The sequence below is a fragment of the Aquarana catesbeiana genome, linkage group LG09, assembly GCF_042186555.1.
Source record: "Aquarana catesbeiana isolate 2022-GZ linkage group LG09, ASM4218655v1, whole genome shotgun sequence".
In the NCBI taxonomy this organism is placed as follows: domain Eukaryota; kingdom Metazoa; phylum Chordata; class Amphibia; order Anura; family Ranidae; genus Aquarana; species Aquarana catesbeiana.
Window position 1 is genome coordinate 196,192,297 of NC_133332.1, and position 25,856 is coordinate 196,218,152.

General features: G+C 42.6%; 1 protein-coding gene across 1 annotated transcript in view; it reads right to left on the reverse strand.

Annotated features, from left to right (window-relative positions):
* Positions 1-486: 486 nt before the first annotated feature.
* RLIM (ring finger protein, LIM domain interacting) overlaps positions 487-25,856 on the reverse strand; it is a 39,473-nt gene continuing 14,103 nt past the window's right edge. Inside the window, 5 exon segments of the mRNA XM_073599495.1 lie at positions 487-3,220; positions 3,222-3,378; positions 3,381-4,559; positions 9,923-10,009; positions 12,898-13,096. Coding sequence (XP_073455596.1) covers positions 2,821-3,220; positions 3,222-3,378; positions 3,381-4,559; positions 9,923-10,009; positions 12,898-13,066 — 1,992 coding nt within the window. The 5' untranslated portion in view covers positions 13,067-13,096 and the 3' untranslated portion in view covers positions 487-2,820.

Here is a 25,856-nt window from a genome sequence, read left to right on the forward strand (position 1 = left end):
CTGCGCGCCGCTGCCTACGGCGTATGCGCCGCAGACAGCAGTGCCTGTCTTTTTGCAAATATCTCCTAAACCTCCTCTATATCGTTATGGGGAAGAGAAGTGGGGGAGGTGTTCCATCCTAAACTGACAATGCTGCTCCTCCATACAAACAGTAGTAAGTTAATGATATCCTAGGACAAGAAATGTGTTACTGACAAGATCACCAGCTGAAAATAAAAAGGAAAAGAAAAAACAAACAAACAAATGCAGCCACCACATCTAAAGATCAATACGCTACAGTATGTTTTAAGTACAGCAAGCCAAACAGTCCACATGCTGCCAAGTGAACAGATAAATATTCTCTGCTGCGTAATGAGTTGCAAAGCTCTAAGTTTTCAAAAAAAAACTCAGCACTACAGAAACCACAAATTTTGCAGATAAATTTCAGCTTGTCTTTTCAGATTCTTTCTACAAGGTTATTGAGATTCAGCACAAACATAATGTTGATTTGTTAAATGAACACCATTTATTTTAATACTTGCAGTATTTGATGAATGCTGCATGCAGTCAATTTAAACATTGCAAACTCCCAGCAATAATGCACATGCTTGATGTATTTAGCTGTAAGGAACGTTTAATAAACCACCTAACTATACATAATAATCAGAACAAATTCCAATGGAACAGGCATACACTGAACTGAATAATGCACAAATTCCAAAGGAACGAGCATACACTGAACTGAATAATGCACAATGGTTTTAAATGGAATATGTGTAAATGTGTATCAGATGTTGGAATTGGCTCTTCAGAAATAAAACCGCATTATTCTGTTTAATGCTTAAATTTTTAAAACTTTTATTCCCAGTTCAGGTTAGCAGCCTCAATGTTATATTTCACATATTAAAACATGAACCAGACCCCTTATATATTTATGGTCAGACAGTTGCAAATGCAGTTCTTAAGCTGGCAGCTATGTGTATATGTGAATCAAGAGCAAGCTTCATGTCAGACAGATTGTCTGCGACACATTGACTGTGCAGGGACAGTGTGAAGATTAAGTAGGGAGCTGCAGCTACAAAAAGCTATACATTTTAAACAAAGTGATTTTTTTATTTTAACAAGCATAGACATTTGTTATATTTCACAACGAGATAAATAATCCAAATTTAAACTAAATCAGCAATTTCTACAGTATGCCATTAAAATGGGCCTTCAGACATACAGAATGAGAAAAACCTGACAAGTGTCTATTTACACAAATCCTAAAGTGAGTTTACAGAACTAGGTTATCCTTGATCATTTACCAAGGTAAAGAGTCATTTGAACACCTTTTTGGCTATCCTATCCCTTCAGTGCTGGAAGGAAATGCTTTGCGCCCCCTCACTCGAGTCTTATAGGTAGGAACACCCCACTCCATCCCATGGAAGAAAATTCAAACACAAAAATATTTGTGTGAATCAACAGATCAACTTTTTTTAACAAAATAAAAATTTGGCTTGTTATATGAAGCAGACATCCACTGGACTTCGCCTTAGTAAAAATTTTCACTGCCACAGAAAGTACATCCAGAACGCAAGGCACAACGTGCTGAAGCAGGAAGACCCTAAACTGGACATAGGAACCAGATTGTTCTATTGAAAGATGCAGTCCAACCACTAAAAGTCATTGATGTCCTTTGAATATTTTTAAAGATAAACAGTTAGTGGGTACTGTGACCAAAGTTATCTGCCCATTACTTATCAATTCTTAAAAAAAAAAAAAATAATAATAATAATAGTTAAAAAAATATTGAAGCTAGTAAACCTCTATAATACACTAACTTACAAACGCTGTCAGAGCGAACTACTACAGAACATATTGAGTAGGCCTCAATAATTTATAAGTGCTTTGCACAAAAGACTGACAGGTGCTATTATGGTACCTTTTTTCAGGTTTGGTTTTGTTTTTTTAATAAATGAGTTTATGCTTCAGAATGTCATGCTAGCAAATTATAAAACAAATCATATTGCATTTGGTTATTACATTTTTTTTTAAATACCAGTGCCTCCAGCTGTGCAGTAAGCAGACTCACAGAGATCTGCAGATGTCATGTTATTTTCACCTTATATACTCCAAAAGTTAACGCATAACCTAAAATAATAGAAAATAAGTAAATGATCCTTGTAGCATTTAAATAACCAAAATATCTGTGTGTGATATTCGAGGTGCACTTCCACTGGGTTAATAGTTTTAATTAGGTTAAAGTCATGACAAAGATTTGGCAACCACAACTAGTGTAACTGGCGCATAAGAACCATTATCTGCTTATCTGGTAATGCTGTCATATAGAATTATGATTGTAAAAGTCAAAAGTTCAAAGCATATTGGGGCGAATAGCTTGGAGGCAGGGACAATACACAGATTGCAACATTTAAGGCTGCTTTTGAAATTAAACATTTAATTTAAAATAAAAAAATGTTTTTCTTTTTTAATTATACAGTTTGCAAAGTCCAGCCACCCTTCAATGCTGAAGGGGTCTTCTGATGAATCTTTCCAGCACTGAAAGTGAAGCCTTGGCTCCACCACAGGTTGTAATTGGAGTTTGTCTTTGTAATTCAGATTGTAAATAAAAGCAGTATCCTGATTTACTTTTCTATATGAACCTTCTTCTTTTACATGTATTCTAACATTTAGTGAGGGAAGAAAATGAGATCTGCTTAAATTCAAAAAAGGACATCTCACTCCAAGCCAAAACCCTAGTTTAAGCACCACTCAAAAAGTGGCCATAAAAAGCATCTTTTCCCCCACTGCCCAGCCTAGAAATGCTAGCCGCTTAGACGACAGTTTTTAGCAATTGGTTTAAACAACACTTTCTCTGTTGCCTGATACCAGAACAGCACGGCGACAGATAGGGCACGTAGAGTTCTCAGAAAGCCAGCGATCAATACAGTGGACATGGTACTCATGAGAGCAGGGAAGCTTGCGTAGCTTGTTCCCTTCTGTGTATTCTGTTATGCACACACTACAAGTTTTTAGGGCATCATTTTCACCATAATTTCGTGTAGACAGGTTGTCAATTTGTTCTTTGGTGAGTCCCCTTGGCTGATCATCATCATCCTCGTTAAGGAGGAAAAACTGGGCCAATCTAAGAAACGGCAAAGAACCACTTTCTTCAAAGGTTACAGATCCTCTGTTATTACGGATCTCCCTCCTGGTTCCAGAGGTTGAAACATCATTACTTCCATTTTCAGCTTCCATGGGAGGGACAGGAGGAATGGGAGGGATGGGAGGGACGGGAGGCGGCTCTGCTGGCTCTGGTGCAGGTGCTCTGGGAGGAGTTGCTGCTGCTGCCGCCGCCACCGCTGCTGCTGCTGCCGCTGCATTGTTTTGCATTTCCACTCCAGTTGCTACTGGAGGAGAACCAGCAGCAGGGGTTCCAGGTTCAGCATCATTGTCACTATACATGAAGTAACTTAGCTCCCCAAAACCAGTCATTATCTGTCTCAGCATTGTTTGTATAGCAACAGACGTGGTCTCGCTTAGGCCAGTGTTCAGTATCCTACGGATTGGAATTCTGATAGTACTGACATATGTCCGGACACCGGCACGTTCAGACCTTGAGAAAGTGCGACGAAATCCCCCTCTCTCACTCTCATACGTAACGGTGTTATTAGGAGTTTGAGAACGAGAGCGTGTCCTATTTGCAATGCTGTCTCTTTGACGATATTCCCCTGGGCGTACCCGCCTGACCTGAAGATCTAAAACTATAGTCGGTGGCCTCTGACCGGTTCCTGTAGCCTCTGCATTTTCTTGAGTCTCTGCTGGAGGAGGCTGTGGGGAGCTTCTTGTCTCAGAGTTTGAAACCACAGTGCTTGCACTCGGAGGATCAACAACTAATGCCTGTTGCCTAGATGTTACATGCTGCCTAGTTCTAGAGCTGCCCTCTGTCTCAGTTGCAGAATTGCTCAGATATGCAGTCACAAGCTGTCTGGTTCTAGAGCTACCCTCTGGTTCAACAGGCGAAGGTTCAACAGTCTGTGATGAATTATGCTGAGCCCTTCGAATTGGTGCTTCAACAACTGGATTCAAGGGTGATCGGCTTCTGTCATACCTGGACCTGATCCTTCGCTGCTCTGGGCTTCTGCTTCTGGCTCTCCGTTGACCTCTTTGAGGAATAGGCTCCTCTACGGCAGTTTCCACAGTTCCCCCAGTTGCCACAATTTCAGGTTCAGCTTCCACCTCAGGCTCTGGTTCTGGTTCGGGCTCTGGTTCAGGTTCAGGTTCAGGCTCAGGTTCAGGCTCAGGCTCAGGCTCAGGCTCGGGTTCGGGTTCAGCCTCACCCTGATTGGTAAGTTCCATATTCTCAACCCCGGAGCCTTCTGACTGTTCACCAGGAGGCAGATTTTGGTTACCGGTACTGCGATTCACATTGATCTCCAAACTAAACCGAAAATCTCCACTATTTGGATTTGTTCTGCTGACTGCCCTCCATGACTGGTTGCCACGTTGTCCACTCCTTGTTGTGTTTCCAGTTTGTCGGACTGAATTTAGCCAGTCTATTATAGAATCTCCATTGGAAGAGTCTTCTGCATTCTCACCTGTATAAAATGAATAGAGGAAGATACATTTTAACATGTAATCAGGACAAAATACAACCCACTAGTCATCTAATAACATGGCATACCTGCAACAAAGCTAGAATTACATACCTACATATAAAACACCACTACCATTTTGTCACACTCAACTATCCAAGTCCATCCAGACTAAACCCAGCACAATGCTACTTTTTTTTACGTTTCTATTATTTGCACTAAAACTATTTCTGTTATGATTGCCATGACATTGAGTTGAGAGCCAGGAAAAACAGTGTTTATTTCAATGTGATTCGTAGTTTAGTGCCTTAGTGTGCTTGGTTTTTAACAGGTATAATGCATTGCTTAAAATGTTCCAAAAACTTTGTAGAAAAACTGGGCAAGAGTCAGATTTTTATTGCGGCCTGTGCCCCCATTAACACTTCTACTGCCAGGCCCTGTGCTCCACTTTTAAACTCAGCTGACCTGACAATTTTTGCAATCTTTCCATTGCTTTTTTTATTTTTCCCTTACAGCTTTCAGAGTTTGTAAATGACCCCCCCCCCCCCCCCAACCATATATGACCTAGGCACATGACCTATAGAATAAAATGAAGGTGCTTCTGATTTTTAAGGCACTGCGATATATGCACAAATGTTTATCAAAACAATATTTTCACAAAAAAATACACTAAAAACAATATTAGCAGATACAAACAGCAAATTTGACAAAATTCCTGCTAAATCCTTTCAAAATATGAAAGCTAAACCTGTATTGAGTTAATAAATAACAATTTTTAACATTTTAAATTGCGATTTTTTTGCAAAATGGTGAAAATCAAACACACAAAAAAATGTAAATCTACACATTTTTCAGAAAATCTGAAGGTTTTCCTTCCAGCTTTCAGAGTTTGCAAAAAGACCCCCCCCCCCCCACCATATATTTTCTGAAAGCACATGACCAGTAGAATAAAGAGGTGCTATTGATTTTTACAGCCCCACAATATTTGCGCAAATGTTTATTAAAGCAATATTTTTTGCTAAAAATACACTAAAATCATTTACAAAATGTCTGCTAAATTCCTATTAAATATAAAAAGCTAAATAATCTGTAAAATCATAAAATTTCAGTTTTGTGAAATCTAAATAAAAACAACTTACTCAAAAAATCTGGAGGTTACCATTTGCACTTACAACTTTCAGAATTTGAAAAGACCCCCCAAAAATATACATTTTCTGAAAGCACACGATCGGCAGCATAAAAAAAAAAAAAAAAAAAAAAAATGTGCTACGGATTTTTTGGGCCCCGCAATAATTGTGCAAATGTTCATTAAATCGTTATTTTCACTATACACTAAAATAATTATTTGTGCATGCAAACACATAACTTAATAAATTGCTACTAATGCATCGTTCACATGGGGTGCCTTGGAGGGCCACTTTTACATGCACGGGGAAGCGCAAGTGTTCCATGCACCACCATGAAAGCAGTCCCATTCATATCAATTGGAATGCAACAGTTACACAGGCATAGCCGCTGCTCTCAATCTGACACCCATGTATGACTCCAAAAACAGACAGACAATGCAAGCTCAGAGACATGCACCCAGACCCACATGGTTGTCAAATTGGGAGCAACAACTCTGTACATGCAGTTGCCACATCCCAAAAGACATCAATGGAACTGCCTGCACAGGGATGCAAGGAACACCTATGAATCACTGTACAGGTAAACACGGCCTTGCAGGGGTGTACGCTTAGGGCCCTTCACACAAGCAGACCGACCGGGTCCACCTGTCTGTTTTTGAGGCAGACCCGATCAGACCACCCATTGTTCTCTATGGGGAGGCAGATGTAAATGCACAGCAGATCGGATCGAATGACAATCTGATAGAAAACGGACAAGCGGTTTGTTCCATCTGACCGCCCCATAGAGAACAGCAGACTGTGTTCACTCTGCATCAGGGGAGCGGGCATGGATCCGTCTTTTTCCTGCTCAGTGGAGATCAGCGGACAGATCCCCCGCTAAGCAGGCTGATCTGTTTGAAAGAGTCCGCTCCTTGTGAAAGGGGCCTTACTATGGTTTTTAAATTTTTTTTTTTTACTTTTTACATTTATATTTTGTACTTTTTTTTTGGTTTGGTCTTTTGGTGAGATATTGAAGGTCAGAACACAACCGATGTCTCTTTTTCGAGACAGCTAATGGTTCGGAGTGAGAGATATATTTTGAACCCCTCTAAGATCCTGCAGCTGCCGGGAGAAGCAAAAGAGGGAAGCCGGCTGCTCAAGGGTAACTGCAGAGGATAGGGTTTTTAGAGTGGGGACGGAAGGAGATGCGGGAAAGAGGAAAAGAGTGGGGGGTCTTTTTGGAGAAAGAGGAGCCGTGAAGAGGCTGGAGACAGGGAAGCAGTGGCATTTGGGGGGAGGGGGTCACATTTGAGGTGAATAGCTCTGACTTGCAGATTGTAATCCACTGATCAGAGCTATAGGTTTGTTCAGCAGAATCTGACCATCAGCTTTTTTTTTTTTTTTTTTTAGCAGAAGCAGGTCCTGGCCGCATGGCGTACGGACCTGGCCAGCTGAAAGCAGTGATGTAACCCTGTATGGACCTGGCAGCGAAAGGGTTAAGGGAGTTCCATCATAACCCACCCCAGTGACAGATGTGGGAAAATTTCTCCTACTTGAGGCATAAACAAAAGATGGATTTTTTTTCTAATGTAGAAAGGGGAGGAGTTAGAACCACTGTCAGGTATTGCTAAGGCCTACAAGTTGTTTCACAAACTACAAATTTGACTAATGTAAATAATCCTAATTCTTTCAATATTCCAAAAATGGACAGATAAATGTGTGTATTAATTAATGCATCATGCTGGTTTGTGGGGTTAAAAGTACGACTGATATGACCGTCATTTTGGAGGTACAAGATGTTTGTCAGTCTGTATGGCAGGGAACAGAATGTGCCCATCACTCTTCTAGAAATGTGTGGCCATATCAGAAAGACATGGCCATTAAGATAAAGTAATTTGTCACACACTGCTGACAGCTACGGGGAAGCGAGTTGTGTGTGGTGGCAGCAGAGCTCACTGGTTTCAGATACTGATAAGTGAGGGGTGTGTCCTGAAGTTAGACATAACTGGGGAGTGTAAGTCAGTTGTGCGTGGTGGAGGTGATCTCTCACTAGTGGAGTGTTTATTTCAGTTATTTCACTACTGGAGCAAAATCCTCAAACTGTGAAATAGGAATTTAAAAACGTTTAAATCACTTTTAATTCTATAAAACAGGGGTGGGGTGGGGTGGCAACCCGTTGATCGCAAAACTGTCCCTACTTTGCCGACCCCCGCTTGAGTGCTGCTCCTTTCCCCCCTGCCTCTCACTCACTGTCATCCTCATGGCAGAGTGGAAGGCAGCACAGCCCAGGACGGAGGGTGGGGCTGGCCAAGTTAAGGTTTTGTTAATATGGGGGGGCGTGCCCTAGATGGACCCAGAGCCAGTCCTGCAGTTGCCGAGCTCTGCTTAAACGCTGGGGATCTGAACCTTCTCTGCATATTCCGCTCTCCGGTTACCCTTCCACAAACTCCTACAAACCCCCTCTGACTGAGTGCCACAGGATGCTTCTCCAGCGATATCTCCCGGTAAGCAGAGGGGCGCGCACGTTCCGCAACACAGAGCCGACAGGGTGGCTCTTTCCGTATACCTGTCCCTCTACAGACACCCTGAGCTCTTCCTACTGCATACCTACTAACTGCTGCTCCCCAAGGGCAGGCTGTCAGCACCAAAAAGGGGCAGAGGACACTTCTATGGAAAGGGGGGGGGGGGGGTGAATAATATTGTAAAAAAAAAAAAAAAAAACACAAACACATTTGTTTTATTATAAGCTATAAGGAAGCTGGGATCATAGTCACCAAGAAAACAATTGGCAAGACACTACACACTGAAGGACTGAAATCCTGCAGAACCCGCAAGGTCCCCCTGCTCAAGAAAACACAAGTACGGGCCCGTCTGAAGTTTGCTAAAGAACATCTGAATGATTCAGAGGAGAACTGGGTGAGCGTAGTGGTCAGATGAGACCAAAATTGAGCTTTTTGGCAACAACTCAACTCACGGCGTTTGGAGAATGAGGAATTCTGCCTATGACCAAGAACACCATCCCCACCGTCAAACATGGCAGTGGAAACATTATGCTTTGAGGGTGGCAGGACAACTTCACCGCGTCAAAAAAACGCTGGACCATGTACCATCAAATCTTGGGTGAGAATCTCCTTCCCTCAGCCAGGGCATTGAAAATGGGTTGTGGATGGGTATTCCAGCATGACAATGACCCAAAACACAAGGCAAAAGCAACAGTAGAGTGGCTTAAGAAGAAGCACAATAACCACTTCCCGTCTGGCCTATAGCAGAATGATGGCCAGGAAGTGGTTGTTATCCTGACTGAGCATCATATGACGTACAACAGGATAACAAGCCAGCGTACGCCCACAGGGGCGCGCAGCGTGGCAATCGGTGGTGTGTCTGACACACCGCAACTCCGATCTAGGTAAAGAGCCTCGGACGAAGGACCACCAGGGATGCCCACCCATGACCACCAGGGATGCCCACCCATTGCCCATCATAAATGCCTGCCAGTGCCTTGCCTCATCAGTGGAGAAAACTTATTTACAAAATTTTATGACAGGAAAACTTTTTTTTTTCAAAACTTTCGGTCTTTGTTTAGCAATTTAAAACCCCAGTGCTGATCAAATACCACCAAAAGAAAGATTTGTGGGAAGAAAAAGATTAAAATGTTGTTTGGGTATAGTATTGCATGACCACACAATTGTCGTTTAAAAAGCGACAGCGCTGAAAATTGGCTTGGGCAAGACCCAGGGGGGGGGGGGGGGTGGGGGGGGTTATGGGAAGTGCCCTGTATTGAAGTAGTTAAGATCCTGGAGTGGCCTAGCCAGTCTCCAGACCCTAATCCCATAGAAAATATGTGGAGGGCGCTGAAGGTTCGAGTTACCAAACTTCAGCCTCAAAACATTAATGGACTTGGAGAGGATCTGCAAAGAGAAGTGGGACAAAATCGCTCCAGAGATGTGTGCAAACCTGGTGGACAAGAAACGATTGCCAACAAGGGTTTTGTCACCAAGTACTAAGTCATGTTTTGCGAAGGGGTCAAATACTTATTTCTCTCATTGAAATGCAAATCAATTTATAACTTTGAAATTTGAAATGCTGTTCTCTGGATATTTTTATTGTTATTCTGTCCCTCACTGTTAAAATAAACCTACCATTAAAATTATAGACTGATCATTTTTTTGTTAGTGGGCAAACGTACAAAATCAGCAGGGGATCAAATATTTTTTTTCCCCTTACTGTATTTATTTGTTTTTTTATTCATATATCCAGTACCTCTGTTTTCGTCTGCATTTGGCGGCGGAGGAGGTCCTTCTCTAATTTGCTGCAATCTTCTCAGCAGTTCCTCTTTAGTAATCTCCCCTAAAGTGAGAATCAATACAAAAACAACAAGGTTTATAGCAGTGAACTTGAACACAACATTAAAGCAATCCACTTATGCCTTTATTTCAGTTAAACAAAATTCTCTACAAAGTTATTTGTTCCTTCATAGGCAACAAGCTATCAAAGTTTGCAAATAGGAGGTGAAAAATAGAGGTGTAGCAAACAGCACCTAAAACCTACCCTATCAAATTAGTACTTACTGTAAAATCCTTTTCTTGGAGTCAACAAGGGACAAAGGAATTCTCAGGCCTCGTTTACACTTGCAGATAGGAAGTGGTAAAAAACAGGCGGTTGGACTGCATTTTTACCACCCCCCTTAAATTGCTAAGGCAGGGGTGTGTACACATGCCACGGTCACGATGCGCTACAGTAAAAATGATCATCACTGTTGCATGTGGTGGGCAGCAACACTGTTGAACACGACCCATTCAAGGGAATGCAGTGATGTGGATTTACAGGGTTAAAACGGGCAGTAAAAAAGGCAATCATCTCCTCAACTCATCAAAAAAAAAAAAAAAAAAAAAAAAAGATAAAGCACAGAATAAAATAACCCCATCCTCAACCAGCATGCCTTAGTTTATAGCAAAGTAGTACCAAGAGCAAGGAAATAAACACCTTTGTCCCTCAGGGGACTCCAAGATTAGGATTTTTGTACTTGTAAAATACTCAATTTTCTTTCCCACTCATTTAAGGGACACAGGAAATTTTAGACTGATCGTTAAAAAAGCAGTCCAATCAGAGAGTCGGGCAACATAGCAACAAAGGCTAACAGACCAAAGTAGGAAAAGAAGAAGAAGAAAAAGAAAAGAAAAAAAAAAAAAAAAAAATCAGAAAATTGGGGACTGCCTGTCAGTCAAAGAACCACCTGAAGGACCCAGCTATTTAAGCTGGAATCAGATGATACCCGAGCGCCTGCCTGGTCGTAATTTAAAAAAAAAAACGAAGCAAGAAACTAGTATACCTTTATGGGATTTATCCCTGGGGTTTCTCACTGAAAGAAGGAGTTGACAGCCAGGAAAATACATCCAGGCAATGGAGGAGCATTTTCTTTCAGTGAACTGCAGCCAGATAGAGGGATGGGAGCACAATGTCCTTGTGAATGTGAAAGCCAAAGCCATCTTAGGCAAAAAGGAAATCCTGGCCTCAACATTACCTTGTGCCTATGCAAAACCAGAAAGGGTTCTTGCAGGATAAAGCTGGGCCTTTAGACATTTGCCTCACAGAAGAAGAGGAGAGAGAAGTCTCAAATTGGTTTAAACAGTTTAGAGTGCAGAGAGAACCAGATCCCATGAAGTCATAGGGGATTGAACAAGGAGAGCTCACTTTATACTCGCTGTATAAAGGTCTGAGATAGTGCAGTGACCTCCTGATGTCCACTCCCGTTCTCCTTACACTTTCACTGGTTACAGAATGTGATACAGCAGGCTAGGCTTTAAAATTAACCAGTCATTTAATATAAACTTTTAAAAGTTCAGTGCAAGATCAGGTATGACATGGTGCCTGTCAGTACCTATACTAGCTAACACTCATTTGTGGGCCAGTGAGTTATTTTCACTTTGTTACCTGTACTGTGAAAGAGACTGTCATGGCCGATATTCTAAAAAACGACCTGCTTGGCTGCCTTTGGCTTCAATACTTCGAGTCACTGAACCAGATAAACAAATATAATTTAAAGTGGTTCTGAAGGCTGAAGGTTTTTTTACTTAATTCTCTGCAATAAAGGTAGAAAACCTCCTGTGTGCAGCTTGCAGCTCCCCCTTATACTTACCTGAGCCTGATCTCAATCCAATACTGTGTCGCTCTCTCCCTCCCCATAGGCTCGAAGCCAGCAGGTTGCTATGGGGGGGGGGGGGGGGCATTTGGCAGGGGGCGCCAGTGGGGAACCCTAAAAGAAGAGGATTGGAGCTGCTCTGTGTAAAACCATTGTACAGAGAAGACAGCTATAACATGCTTGCCATTTTAAAAATCCATAAAATTTGATCCTTGACAGGTTTATGCCACTGGATTTACCAGCAGTCTAGCAACTAGCATTTTCAGAAGTAGAATCCACTAGTGTTTGTCTTTTTAAAGTATATAGCAAAACATTTCTTTGGAGTCTTTAGTATTTATAGACTAAGCCATTTGATGAGAGAGTAGTCATTAGCTTAAGCTGCGAATCATGTAATAAACTTTTTTTCCCCAGCAGGCTGAATAGAACGATGTGAAAGGCACAGAGCTCCACCCAGTGGCTAATACAAAATGTTGAAAGAAAAAAAAAAAAAAAAAAAAAAAACCCCACACACCACACCTCAAATACACCTTTTCAAAAAAAAAAAAAAATGTAAAAACATTTTTCAACAATGTTACTTTTTTGTCTTGATCATAAAACAAAAACCACTAGGCGTTGCCTTAAAAGGCCACTGAAGCACACAGCAAAAAAGATGGAACGGTAACTGAGCAAATTTACCCACTATCGTGATTAGCAATATTAACATTTCATGTTTAAAGTTACTGTATTCTGAAAATGCATGCTTTTTACTATTGGCTAAGGGGGCTGACCTCTTCTAGGCCCTATTTCACTTGGGGCAGATTTCGCTCTGATCAGCAGGGAATCGGCTCACAGATCTCCTGCTGATCAGAGAAGAGCAGGCGGATGACACATCCAAGGTCCACTCACTTTATGCACTTTTTTGGATGAACAGAGCCCAAATGAACTCTGAAATGAACTCTGCTTAGACCCGACTACTGTCCACTCCACCTAAACTAAAGACGAGCCCCCTTCCGTTTATTTTTCTTATTTTTTTTTCTTTTAGCAGATCCAGAGGTTTTTCCATAGTTAATTCATTCACTAACAAACTACATTAAAAGTTGCATTCCAATTAATGTACCTGGAGTTCCTAGTAAATTATTATCTCTCATGAGCCGGTAATCCTCTTCATTCAAATTATTTACAAACTGATAGAATGCTTCCTCTCTGTCTAAACGGTCCATCTGACTCTGGCGTTGAGAATCTGACTGTTCAGCATTTCCTTTCCCGGTAGAATCGGTACTCTCCATGTTGACTAATTGATGTATAGGTGAACCTGTCTAACAAAGAAACGCTGTTAATACGCAAGGTACAGAAAGTTTGGCAAACACCACATGATCAGCATGCAGAACAAGTCACAATGGACTGTCAGGCAATCTAATTCAAACATTTGTAAAAGTTTAAAGTTCACCTTTACACCTGCTGACCGGGAGCATGGCGACATCCTGTTCTGAGCCCTGCTATAGCCGCCTCACCGGATCAGGATTTAGAAATCCCCTCGGCATTCGCTATACTTCTTCCCCGCTGACAGGACGGGCTATGTGGGATCTGATTGGTCAGAGTCGACCAATAAGAACGATTACGGGGGACGTTTTGGAGATAAAGCAGAGGGGATTTTTAAGCCCCGGTGCCATGAGGCGGCTATAGCAGGGCTAATAATGGGAGATCACCACGCTGCAGGTCAGCGGGACAGGGTGGGGGGTAAGGAGGGGGTCCTGTGCAAGTTCACCTTACAGATTTTTCTGTAAATGTGAACTTACCCTTTAAATTTAAAACCGTACAATATGCTCAAATTTATTGCCTAAAGTAGGTCTAAAAAGGCAAAAAACATTTTATTTTACCTTAATGCATTCCCTGCATGAAGGTGAAAATTAGTAAATTTCTCCCCCTCTCCTCCCTAAATGTTTATCCAAGCTCTCACTTGATCCAATGCTGTGCCAGGAAGCAGTGGGAGCCATTGGCTCCTGCTGCTGTTCAATCAAATCCTGTGAGCAGGAGGCAGAGCTGATCCACATTGTGTGTGTATGGACACACACAGGCCAGCTCAGAAACATAATATAGCATACAGTATGCTATGGGGAAAGGGGAGAGTGCTGGCAGGGAACCCAAGAAGAGGAGACAGGTATAACATGTCTATTATGTTAAGAAAAAAAAAAAATTAAAGTGGTTATAAAAGGCAAAAGGATTTTTCTCTTAAAAGCTGTAGTAAACCAAGTACTATAGTAAAAAAAAAACAAAAAAAAAAACAAAAAACAAAACCTGCAAGGCAATGGCATAACGTGCTAGTATGCATCACATACTAGCACATTATGAAATACTTACTTTAGAATGAAGCCCTCCTGCGGTGCATGGGCACCGAAGACAGGGCTTCCATCTTTGCTGGCTCCGGCCCTCTCTCCCACACATGCGCACAGGAGTCACGGTTTATGGCACAAGCATGCCGTTCCTTCAGAGCACACGCACCTGTGATGTGAATATCTCCTAAACACTGCACATATAGGAGTTATTCATTGTATATACAGGTAATAGGGTTACCTGTAGGTACAAGTTTAAAAAAAAAAAAAAAGTTGACTACCGCTTTAATGCATTCTCTGCATTAAAAAGGTAAAACCTTAAAGTTTCTGTGCCTCCCCACCTTACATGATTACCTGAACCCAACCTCGATCCAATGCTATGCCTGTCTGCAGCAGCTCTTTTCCGCATACTCTTCTCACAGGAGACTCACCAGCAGCAGTATCCATTGGCTCATGCTGCTGTCAGTCAAATCCAGTGAGAATGGAGTAGGGGGCAGGACAGAGCCACTCAAGAATTGAAATAGGCCAGAAATACATCGGAATTATTCAATTTTCAAATATATATACACCATCGTTGTAGACTCTTCACAGACTAATACAACGGATTTTGGTTATTTTTTTTTATCAAAGAAATGTAGCAAAATACAATTTCGGCCTAACTTTATTACTAGCAAAATTTTATAGCAAAAACAAAATAAACCCAGTAATTGTGATTAAAATACAAGAAAGCTCCATCTCAAAAAATAATAAGATAGAAAATTTGGGCACGATGTTCCATGACTGAGTAATTGTCAAAGTGACAGAGCTAAAATATGGCGTGGGTAGGAAGGGGGTAAACCAGTCTGGTCTTGAAGTGGTTAATTTAGCTTATTACCCAAAAAATTTACAACATTGCTGTGTGCCACCATTTTTCTTGATGTCAGCGACTCCCAACTTTCATACTGGGAAGCAGCAGTGAAATCTCATGCATGTGTTAAGGAGATAGCAGTGTTTACACAAATCCTCTTGTAACTATGCGTTACTCAGTTACACAAGTGTGCACAGGACACTATGTACAAGTTACATGTGTGTGAGTGCAAGTTAAATGTGTGTGAGTGCAAGGGGCATAAAGCATCAGTTACATAAGCACGGAACACAGTGTATCAGTTACATATTTACATGCGTATGCAGGGACACTACGCACCCAGTTACACATGTGCATGGGGCACTAAGCATCAGATACATGTGTGCAGGAGACACTACGCATCAGTTGCATGTGTGTGCGCGCGTACAGATGACACTATATATCCAGTAGTGTATGCATACATGGGTGCTATGCATCAGTTATATGTGTGCAGTGGACACTATGCATCAGTTACCAGAAAAATTTTCCATCTAGCAAAACAAACATTCTTAAAATAAAAACCAAGTTTCCTTGTCTCCTTTATGATTTGTTCTAGTGTTCCCTCCACCTGGGTTTATACCCGCCTGGGGCTTAGGATCCAGATGGTGATTGCAAACATTGATTCCTTGTTCTTCCCTCTATCAATACTTTCTCTTCTATAAATCTGTCTCTTTTCGCTCTCTTTTTCCTTTACTTCTATGGTCAGTGTATAATATATATATATATATATATATATATATATATATATATATATATATATATATATATATATACATATATATATATATATATATATATATATATATATATATATATATATATATACATATACATATACACACACACACATATATATATATATATATATATATATATATATATATATATATATATATATACACATATATACATATATATATACACATATATATATATATACACACACATACACACACACACATAAAGTCGTACTTACCCGTTCTGTGCACTGGTGTTGCACAAAGCAGCCCTACAGTACTATTGTGTAGTTACAAGGCAACCCACCCACAACACACTGGTCAGTGCTCGCAACCATTACTCCAGCATGCTCATTCAACAGAAGCCAGTCCCAAGATGCCTGCTTCAGTCAGACAAGCAGCTGTACACACGGGCCAAAATGTTGGCTGGTTCCTACTGTACCGGCTGATTCCGCTTCCGATAGTGGTCACTGGAACAGATGTCCCCACTGGAAGATTTCCCCTGACCTTCAGTCCCAGAGAGGGTGGTCACCAGGACAAACAGTGATGCTCCTACAAACAGCAATAAAAATCTAATGGGTTATAATCCTTCTACACTTTATCCCAGCCTTCCTCAACATTTTTATACTAGAGGAACCATTGCAAATAATTTAGGTCTTGGGGAACCTCTGGTACAAGTGATTCATTTGAGGAAGTGGGAAAGAGTCTCTTACATTGGTGATGAGTGGGAAGAACTCCCCCCTTACACTGGTGGTCAGGATACCACCCTAAAGCCTTGTATACACGGGCCGAATGTTGGGCGGCATTGACTGGTTCAATAGAAACCAGCTGTCATTGAACCCAGGTGTACTGCAGTCGAGCCAAAAGCAACTGGAGTGTGCGAGGCTTTGCAATCAGTTGCAGCTAATGGAAACACTCTTGAGGATCCTTGAGAGCTGAGAATGGAAGCTATATCCAAAACTAAGAGAAATTCTGGCTTTACATAAAGTTATTTTAAAACTTCCAGAAAATATTGGCAAAAACATCAAAAAGTCAAACATTAACATTTTATGGTTGTTTTGCTTCCCTTCTTGAAGATGGTTGGCACACCTCACTATGCACCAAGGGATCACATAAAAAAAAAAAAAAAAAAAAAACCTTGGAGACTTACCGGCGACGGTATTTCTAGAAGTCTTTCCGGACAGTACCTGGAGAGAGCATAGCTCCACCCAATTTCCCAAGAAACACTGTGAATAATTCCTTTTAAAGGCAGCTTCCCCCATGGCTTCAGTCGTGAACGAGAAACCTCCAGCCATGCTGAAAAACAGAATTTTAAAACAAAACAAAACAAAATATACACATATAATAAAAAAAAAGTGCAAGTCATATTGGAAACCACTAGGGAGGGTAATAGCTGCTGTTCTGAAAGACTTTTAGAAATACCGTCACCGGTAAGTCTAACTAAGGTTTTCTCAAAGAGTCTTTCAGGAAAGCACCTGGAGACGATACGCGAGAAACTTACTCTAGGGTGGGTCAATCGCCTGTAGGACGCTGACATTAGATCTACTCTATAATACCGGACGAACGTAGTGAAACTTGTCCAAGTTGCGGCTTTACAGATTTGGTCGGGAGAGGCGCCAGCCCTCTCAGCCCAAGATGTTGCCACTGCCCTCGTTTAGTGGGCTCGGATACCCTCTGGTAGTATCTCCTCAATGGCTGTTCTGAGCCATCTTCCTATTGAGCTCTTGGAAGCATGCTGTCCTTTACTTGCCCCTGAGAACAGCACAAAAAGGGAATTTGACTTCCTAAATTGTTTGGTCAGTTCCAGATAATGCATTCATCATCTCTTCACATCCAACATACAGAACTATTCCTCTTTAGAGTTGGCTGGGGATGTGCAGAATGTTGGTAGAATCGCCTCCTGAGAACGATGAAAGGCGGAGATTTTAGGAAGAAAGCCTGGGTCCACCTTCAGGATTATCCAATCTGGAAAGACTGTTAGGAAAGGTTCTGTTATGGAAAAAGCTTGTAACTCACTGACTCTCCTGGCGGAGGTTACTGCTACTAATAAGGCCGTTTTCAGAGTCCAATATTTTTACTGTCGCCTCCTCTAGAGGTTTAAAAGGATTCCCCCGTTAGCCTCTGCAGGACCACTGACAAGTCCCAACTTGGATAAAATTTTATAGGCGCTGGTCTTGATCTAACCATTGCTTTAAAGAACCTAATAACTAATAGATCTCTTGATAACTGTACTACCAAAAAAAACTGATAACGTGGTCACCTGTGTCTTCAAAGCGCTAACCGCTAACCCCTTCTCCATTCCATCATGAAGAAATTCCAGAATGGAAATTGTCTCCTGCGGCAAATACTTCTTTGTCCTGCACCAGGAGTTGTAACATTTCCAAACCTTGAAATAAATATCTCGTGACTTTTTTCCTGCTTTTTAACAGCATAGAAACTAATTTGTCCGACAGACCCCATTTTCTTTAGGATCTGCTCCTCAGAAACCAGGCTGCTGGCTTACGTCCGGATGCCAGATGGGTCCCTGGCTCAGAAGATCGTCCCGTAGGGGTAACATTAGGGGTGCAACGGATCGTCACAGATCCATGAACCGTACAGTTCAGCCTGTTCAGATCGGCAGACACGCGCTCTGTCGCCTCGGCCTTAGGAAAGGCCGTGGCTTCGGCCTAGCTCTGGAGCGGCGGCCCTCTTGGAACACCCGGCGGCCGTTTACCACGTGATTGCTTCGTATTTTACTCTCTCTCCCCTCTGTGTACTGATCTGTACAGTGGAGGGGAGAGATCAGATGGCAGCAGTGGCAATACCCTGCTAATATATTATTACAGTGGGGGAGATGACGTGGATATTACAGTGGGGGAGATGACGTGGATATTACAGTGGGGGAGATTTTTTTTTTTTGTTGATTCGAAAATGATCCGAACCGTGACTACTGATCCGAGGAACGATCCGAACCGTGAGTTTTTTGATCCGTTACACCCCTAGGTAACATCCAATGAGGTTCCGTTGCTAGGTTCAGGAGTCTTGAGAACCAAATCCTCTTGGGCCAAAAGGGAGCCACCAGTATTAGATTCATGGACTCCTCCTAAAAGTTTTTGAGGACTAACAGTATTAACGGGAAGGCAAAGGGGAAAAGCATAGCACAAATGGAAGTCCCACAGCTGAGCCACAGCATCCAAACCTCTTGCCTGATCCCGTCTGCTCAGGGAAAAGTTGGGAGTTTTGCGTTTGAGTGGGTCGCAAACAGGTCGTTCTGAGAACTGCCCCACCTGCTTATCACCATCTGGAAAACTTCCGAGTTTAGACTCCACTCTGATTCCGAAACTGTTCTCCTGCTCAGAAAGTCGGCCATCAGATTTAAGCTTCCTTTCAGGTGTATGGCTGACAGGGACCCCAGATTCTGCTCTGCCTAGATTAAGATCTCCCGAGCCAAGGACAGGAGAACCCTGCTCCTGGTACCTCCCTGCTTTGCTACAAAGACGACTGCCGTGGCATTGTCCCACAAGACCTGAACGTGTTGACCCGATCTCTTCCTGAAAGCAGAGAAGCCCCATCCAAATTGCTTTCAGCTCCCTCCACTTGGATGATCTTTTTGCATCTGAACTTGTCCATATTCCCTGGGCAAAACGATCCTCCAGATGAGCCCCCCACCCCCAGGAGCTTGCATCTGTCGTTAACCTTTTTGGAGGTAGGAAATACCCAAAGTAGGTCCTCGCTTAGGTTTAACTGGTTTCTCCACCATAACTTTCTCCTCACTTGCGCCGGAATCACAAACCTCTTTTCCAAGGGTTCTTCCTGCCTCCAATTTTTAAGAATAACTTGCTGCAGATCCCTTGAGTGAAGACTGGCCCATTGAACAGCCAGAATGGAGGATGTTAGAAGACCCAAACTCGACACTGCTTGTCTAGATCTGTTTTATTTCCTTTTTCTCTTCCGGCAAGAAGATCCTTTATAGGACAGAGTCAATGCTGTGCCCCAAAAATGTCATCACTTGGGAAGGGACTAAGTTTGACTTCTCCTCGTTCAGGATCCAACCTAGGTCTTTGCAAGTGGTATTTTACTCTGTTCAGATTCATCAGCAGCTGATCTTCTGAGCTGGCGAATAGAAGCAAATCGTCCAGGTATGAAACTGTCACGATTCCCTGGATCCTCAGAGGCACCAAGGCTTCCGCCATGACCTTGGTGAAGATCCTCGGAACCGAGGGTAGACCAAAAGGCAGGGCACTGATCTGCAGATGGGATAACCTGCCCTCTGAGTCGATTGCCAGACACAAGAATTTCTGGGATGCTACCACTATCGGAATGTGCAGGTAAGCACCCCTGGGGTCGTTGGAAGCCATAACCCCCCCCCCGGTAAGTAGTTTCCTTACGGTGTAGATCGTATCCATACGGAAACCCAGAGCGGCCTTTGTACTGAATTTATTAGGGCTGAAGTCCTAGCAGACATTCTAATAGATTAAGCTGAGGCATCCGCTAAATATCCCACTGCCTTCGACAGTACTGGGATGGTATCCAACAGATCCTCTTGGGAGGTACCTCCCTCAATGTGCTGCTTCAACTGTTCTAGCTAGTGCTCCAAGTTTCTGGCAACCACGGTTGAAGCCATGGCAGGTTTAAGATTTGCCATAGATGAGTCCCAAGCTTTTTTTTTTTTTAAGTGAATCGGCACGTTTATCCATGGCATCTTTCAGGATGCCCATGTCCTCAAATGCTAATGCTAAGTCAGTAATGCGAGAAACCTGGGAAAATGCCACATATAACTTTGGCCTTTTGTTCCATACGCGCACTTAGTCTTCCTAAAAAGGAAACCTACACTTAAGAGATTTTGAGAAAAACTGAGTCCTTTCTGGTTCCTTCCATTCTCACCTGACAGCCTCTAAAAGGACTTTGTGTGCTGGAAAAACTCTGTTTAGTTTCTCCCAAGCCCTCAAACATCTTATGCAGGGAAAGATCACCTTCATCTTCCAAGATATTAAGAGTGGTATGAATTGTCTTAATCAGTTCATCCATATCTAGACGCTCTTCTTTCCAACACCTCCTTATCCTCATCCTCTGAGGCTTTGGGTGAATTAGCCTTGCTTGTGGCTTCCGCCTATGAATCACCGTCCTCCCTGGAAGTGGATGGCAGAGGACTGGATGGTTTGGTTTGACTAAAAAGGAGCGGAATGACTGGAAAATATCCATAAGTTCCTTCTGTAAGGAGACTAAAAGCTCTGAGCTTGGTGGCCGCTTTACTTTTCACCGCTTGTGTTTCACTAGGTCCGCTATACAGTCCTTGCAGAGGGTCTTGGTCCAGCTCTCTTTAAGGGACGCTTTGCAGTAAGGTCACCTTTTCTTAGAAGAGGTAGGGGTATGCTTAGTTTTTTCCTGTGCCTTCTGTAATTAAGAACAGAAAAGCACCCCATAAGGACCAAAGCATTAACCCCCCCCCCCCCCCGAAAAGGAGGGGGGGGGGAATAGACCATCCAAACCATGTCCCCTCAAGGGACATGGAACAGGCTCCCCCTTCACCAAACTACAGTCACCAGGGGAAGGTGGAGGGAAAAAGAAAAGCCTCAAGGTAAAAGGATCTGGGTCCTCTGCCCCAGCTTACCTGGGCTGGCGTTTGTGGCTCCTGTTCCCACCTTTGCTGCTAGCCCCACCGACTCCATACTGCAGCAAGCGTAGCCGCTCTGCTGTCAGTTTTTCAGGGTTTTGTTTTTTTTTTTAAACTCCCGGTCTCCCCGCCGCTGGATCGGAAGTCTATGCCAGCCAGGGCCCGCCCCTCTCCTTCCTGCATTCCACAGGCCGGAAACTGTGCACCCGGCCGGAAGTTCCGCCCCTTCCGAAAATGCCACCCGCCATCCAGACCCAGAACAAAAAAACGGAGACCCTCGCAGCGCTTCCACCATGGTAGAGGAAATACTATAACTGAGGCCATGGTGGCAGGGTGCTGCCCTCAAAAGGAATTATTCGCAGTGTTTCCTGGGAAGTTGGGTGGAGCTACGCTCTCTCCAGGTGCTGTCCTGAAAGACATTTTAAGAAAAATGGGAATATAATGGGGAAGCAGGACAGTGCTCTTTAATTTCCTCCACTGGCTTTGGACCCTAGCTGTGGTGGTGTTCACATCTACCTGCGGCTGCTGAAACTTAGTACAGTTTTCAAAATTATGCTGAACTGAGACTCACTACACCAACAAATCAATGACCTATGTAACACCTTGGTCAACGATAAAAAGGTGAGAGACCAAAAGGGACCTAAAGATGCCTGTGTGAGAGTAGGGATGGGTGAATGGTTCGGCCCGAGCACAAGTTCTCGGCTTCCCCGTGGCGTCAGAGGGGGGCGGGGTCACCTGTTTACATCACCGGATGACCCCGCCCTCAGCCTTATAAGAACTGTCACCCAGAAGAAGTGTCAGTCGGTGGGAGCCACCCATGGAGGCGGAACGGTTGCGGCTTTTTTTTTTTTTTTTTTCCGGTCCGTCGGGCAGCGTGGATTTACATCGCGGGGCATTTTTAAAAAATTTTTTAATAAAGGTCATGTCCCAAGCTGTCTCGTCTTTTTACCATGTTTGACACTTTTTTTGTGAAATGGTAAGGGTACGATGTACCCGTTACCAATTCACACAGGGGATCCTGGGGGTACCCTTGTTAAAGGGGGCTTCCAAATTCCGATAAGCCCCCCGCATACCCCCACAACCACCGGGCAAGGGTTGTGGGGATGAGGCCCTTGTACCCATCAACATGCGGACAAGGTGCTTTGGGGGGCTACCTTGTCTCTCTCTCTCCCCTCGAGGGGAGGGCGCTCTCTCGTCCCCCCTCTTTTCCTGCGGTCTGCCAGGTTGTGTGGTCAGATAAGGGTCCCCCCGGGCTACGCCATTTTTTTTTACATTTTGGCGCAGGGTTCCCCTTAAAATCCATAGCTGACCCTTAGGTCTGGTATGGATTTTGGGGGGACCCCTAAGCCATTTTTTTTTTAAATTTGGCACAGGGTTACCCTTAATTTCCATATCAGACCTGAAGGGCATGGTATGGATTTTAGGGTGACCCCCACGCTTTCTTTTCTTCTTTTTTTTAATTTTGGTTCGGGGTTCCCCTTAATATTCATGCCAGACCCAAAAGGCCTGGTAATGGACGGGGGGGGGGACCTGCTGAGACCTGACAATTCATTACAGCCGCGATCAGTTCTAAATGACAATTTTTCCTTTAGAAATGTTATTTTGCTGTGGTACTATTCTAAACACAGGAAAAATGTGCCACTTTACAGGCATACTATAGACACCCCCAAGGAATGATATTTAAAGGAATATTACATTTTTATTGTGTCACTTTAAGCATTATTGAAATCACTGCTTCAGAAAAAACTGCCGTTTTTAAAAAAACATTTTTGCATTAATACATGTCCCCTGGGGCAGGACCCAGGTCCCCAAACACTTTTTATGACAATACCATGCATATAAGCCTTTAAAATTCGCACTTTTGATTTTTTATGTTCATGTCCCATAGACTTTAAGGGTGTTCGTGTGTTCTTCCTATTTTTTTGCCTGTTCAGTATATTCTGGTGCAAACTGTACCAGGGGTGTTCGGCACGTCCCTATGTGAGAGTACCTATTTCACCTTAGGCACTTTTTAGACATGCCTGGTTTGCTCCCGCAAGCTACACTGAACAATGAAATTGTTGCAGGGCTGGCCACCTTTCCTTTCACCCTTCTGGTGTTTACCATAAACCCAACAAGCACAAACATTTTCAATATGCACAGGCTTCACATCCTTTATATATTAGAAAGTTAGCAAAACTTGTTAATACATGCTGTTTACAGTCCAGTGTTTTCTATTGCACTTTCAGACTTCATTCATACGCCTGTAAAAAACACATCTACAAGTGTTTTTTTTTTTAATGGATATGAACACAGCTGATTGGCTCTATTGAAAACATTCTCACCGCTGCGTAAACATGCACTACATTCAGATCCATAACACAGAATCCAACAAGAACGTGTGTTCTATACATGTTGGTAAGTACAGAATATCAGTAAAATTTTTCATTATACTTGTTGATTTGGATTACTGAACACATCCTCCTAATGTCCATAACATGGGGATGAGGTGTTCTGTAGTTCACAGAGAAGACTGGACAGAGCTGATAACACTGCGAGAGTTCTGTGCAGCACAGGCACAGAACAGTTTACAAGCTCAGTAGAATTCTGACAGAATCATCAAGTTCTTTTTGCACAGATATAACAAAAGGCTTGAAGTGGCCTATTTACTTGACCAAAAAAAGAGCAAATAAGAGAAATTCACTGTTCGAATTAAAGCCTAGTACACACCATGAGGTTTTTTTTTTCTGCTCAACCGGTAGGTTGAATGGAAAAAAAAAAAAAAAAAAATCTGACAGCTCCGGTTGGAGCCACTGTACTAACAATTCAATGTTAGTACAATCCGAGTGTCCTCACCCACTGAGCTCTGTGTTCTGACAGAACAGCCCTGCCTCCGCCAGAACACTCTGGTCAGTGCTCTCAGCCAATGGCTGAGCGCGCTAATCGGGAGCGAGTGGGCCGCTGGTTTTCCAGCATACTTGTCCAACAGAAGTTGACTGTTCATACGGTGTTTATTGAACCGGCCAATGTCGCCTGACATTTGGATTGCGTGTACTAGGCTTTACATACACTTTGTACTGGCCCCACCAGAGACTGACAAGATTTTACAGAAAAACGACTACGTGGGTAAACCAATCTACATCTTAGATTGTAAGCTCCTTGAGGGTAGGGACTGATGTGAATGTACAATGTATATGTAAAGCGCTGCGTAAATTGACGGTGCTATATAAGTAACCTGAAATAAAATAAGTACAAGATATAAAATCTATGTAATTCTTAACACTTGGCTACCTAAAGAAAATGAATGCCCTTTAAAATGGTCATACACTGATCAAAACCCAGCGAGCATCCCCTGCTGCTTTCAGAATACACGGACTGGCTGCAGGCACTAATCAATATTTTTTTTTCCCCCAATAACCGACTTCTGCTAAGCAGGCGTTTCCATTCAATGGTCAAAATTAGGCTAGCCCTTGCTGAACCGGATCAATTTTCATCAGTGTGTGGCAGTCCCTGCTCAACAGAAGTTGATTGTTCGATTGACTTCCAATGAAGGGACATATTTTTCATTTTTTTCTCAATCAGCAGCTGCTGATCACTGTATTCTGACTGAGGGGTGCCTCTGTCAGAATACAATGGCCCAATGGGGAGGATTCCTCCACCCACCTCAATTGTGTGGACTGAGGAATGGATTGTTTTTGTTCAGCCCTCAGGCTGAAGAGAAAATAAATAAAGTATAGACAGCTTTGTTCCATCATGTCCGAATATTGCCATTAAAAATAAAAGCCTTTCAGGAAAATTTCAACCAGTTCTCCATTGCAAACGATCAATATTATTTTGGAGGTTGTGACCACATTTTATGTTAAACCCCAAATGTGGGTATAATATAAAACATGGTAGGAAAGATGGACTTCTAGTTTGAATCAATGGCATTACACCAGGCTATATGGTGTAATGCCATTGGGGATATGATACAGTACAAATCACACCAACTTATGAACTATAATTTATTTATTGGTACTTAAATAACACTATCAATTTACGCAGCACTTTACATATACAATGTATGTTCACATTAGTCCCTGCCCTCAAGGAGTGAATTCATTATTTTTTTTCCTTTAATATCTGAAGGGCCAAAACTACTAATAGATTATGAAAATATTTGTCAACTTTTCATAATTGATTAGTTGGCCGTCATACAGAATGCATTATTTGTTTACATATTAGGAAATACAGTGAAGCACACATACAGCTCAATACACCATACATGTCAGTAAGTGCCTGAGAAGTTGTGAATGTGTGAGGAGCAATGCAGTCCTGGGCAGGAAGTGAGTGGTTCTAGAGGCAGAAGTTTTTTTTTTTACCTTTCTATAGGGGTAGAGCTGCACAATTAAAGAATCAGATCACGTTTCTTCCCCCCTCACGATCTTAAAGTGGGAGTCCGGCGACCAATCTTTTTTTTTTTCAAGGTCATTGAGACACTTTGCTAATCCCAAAATAATACTCACAGTTTGGGTGTAATATTTCCGCCTCTGTCTGTTTTCGTACTGAAGAATA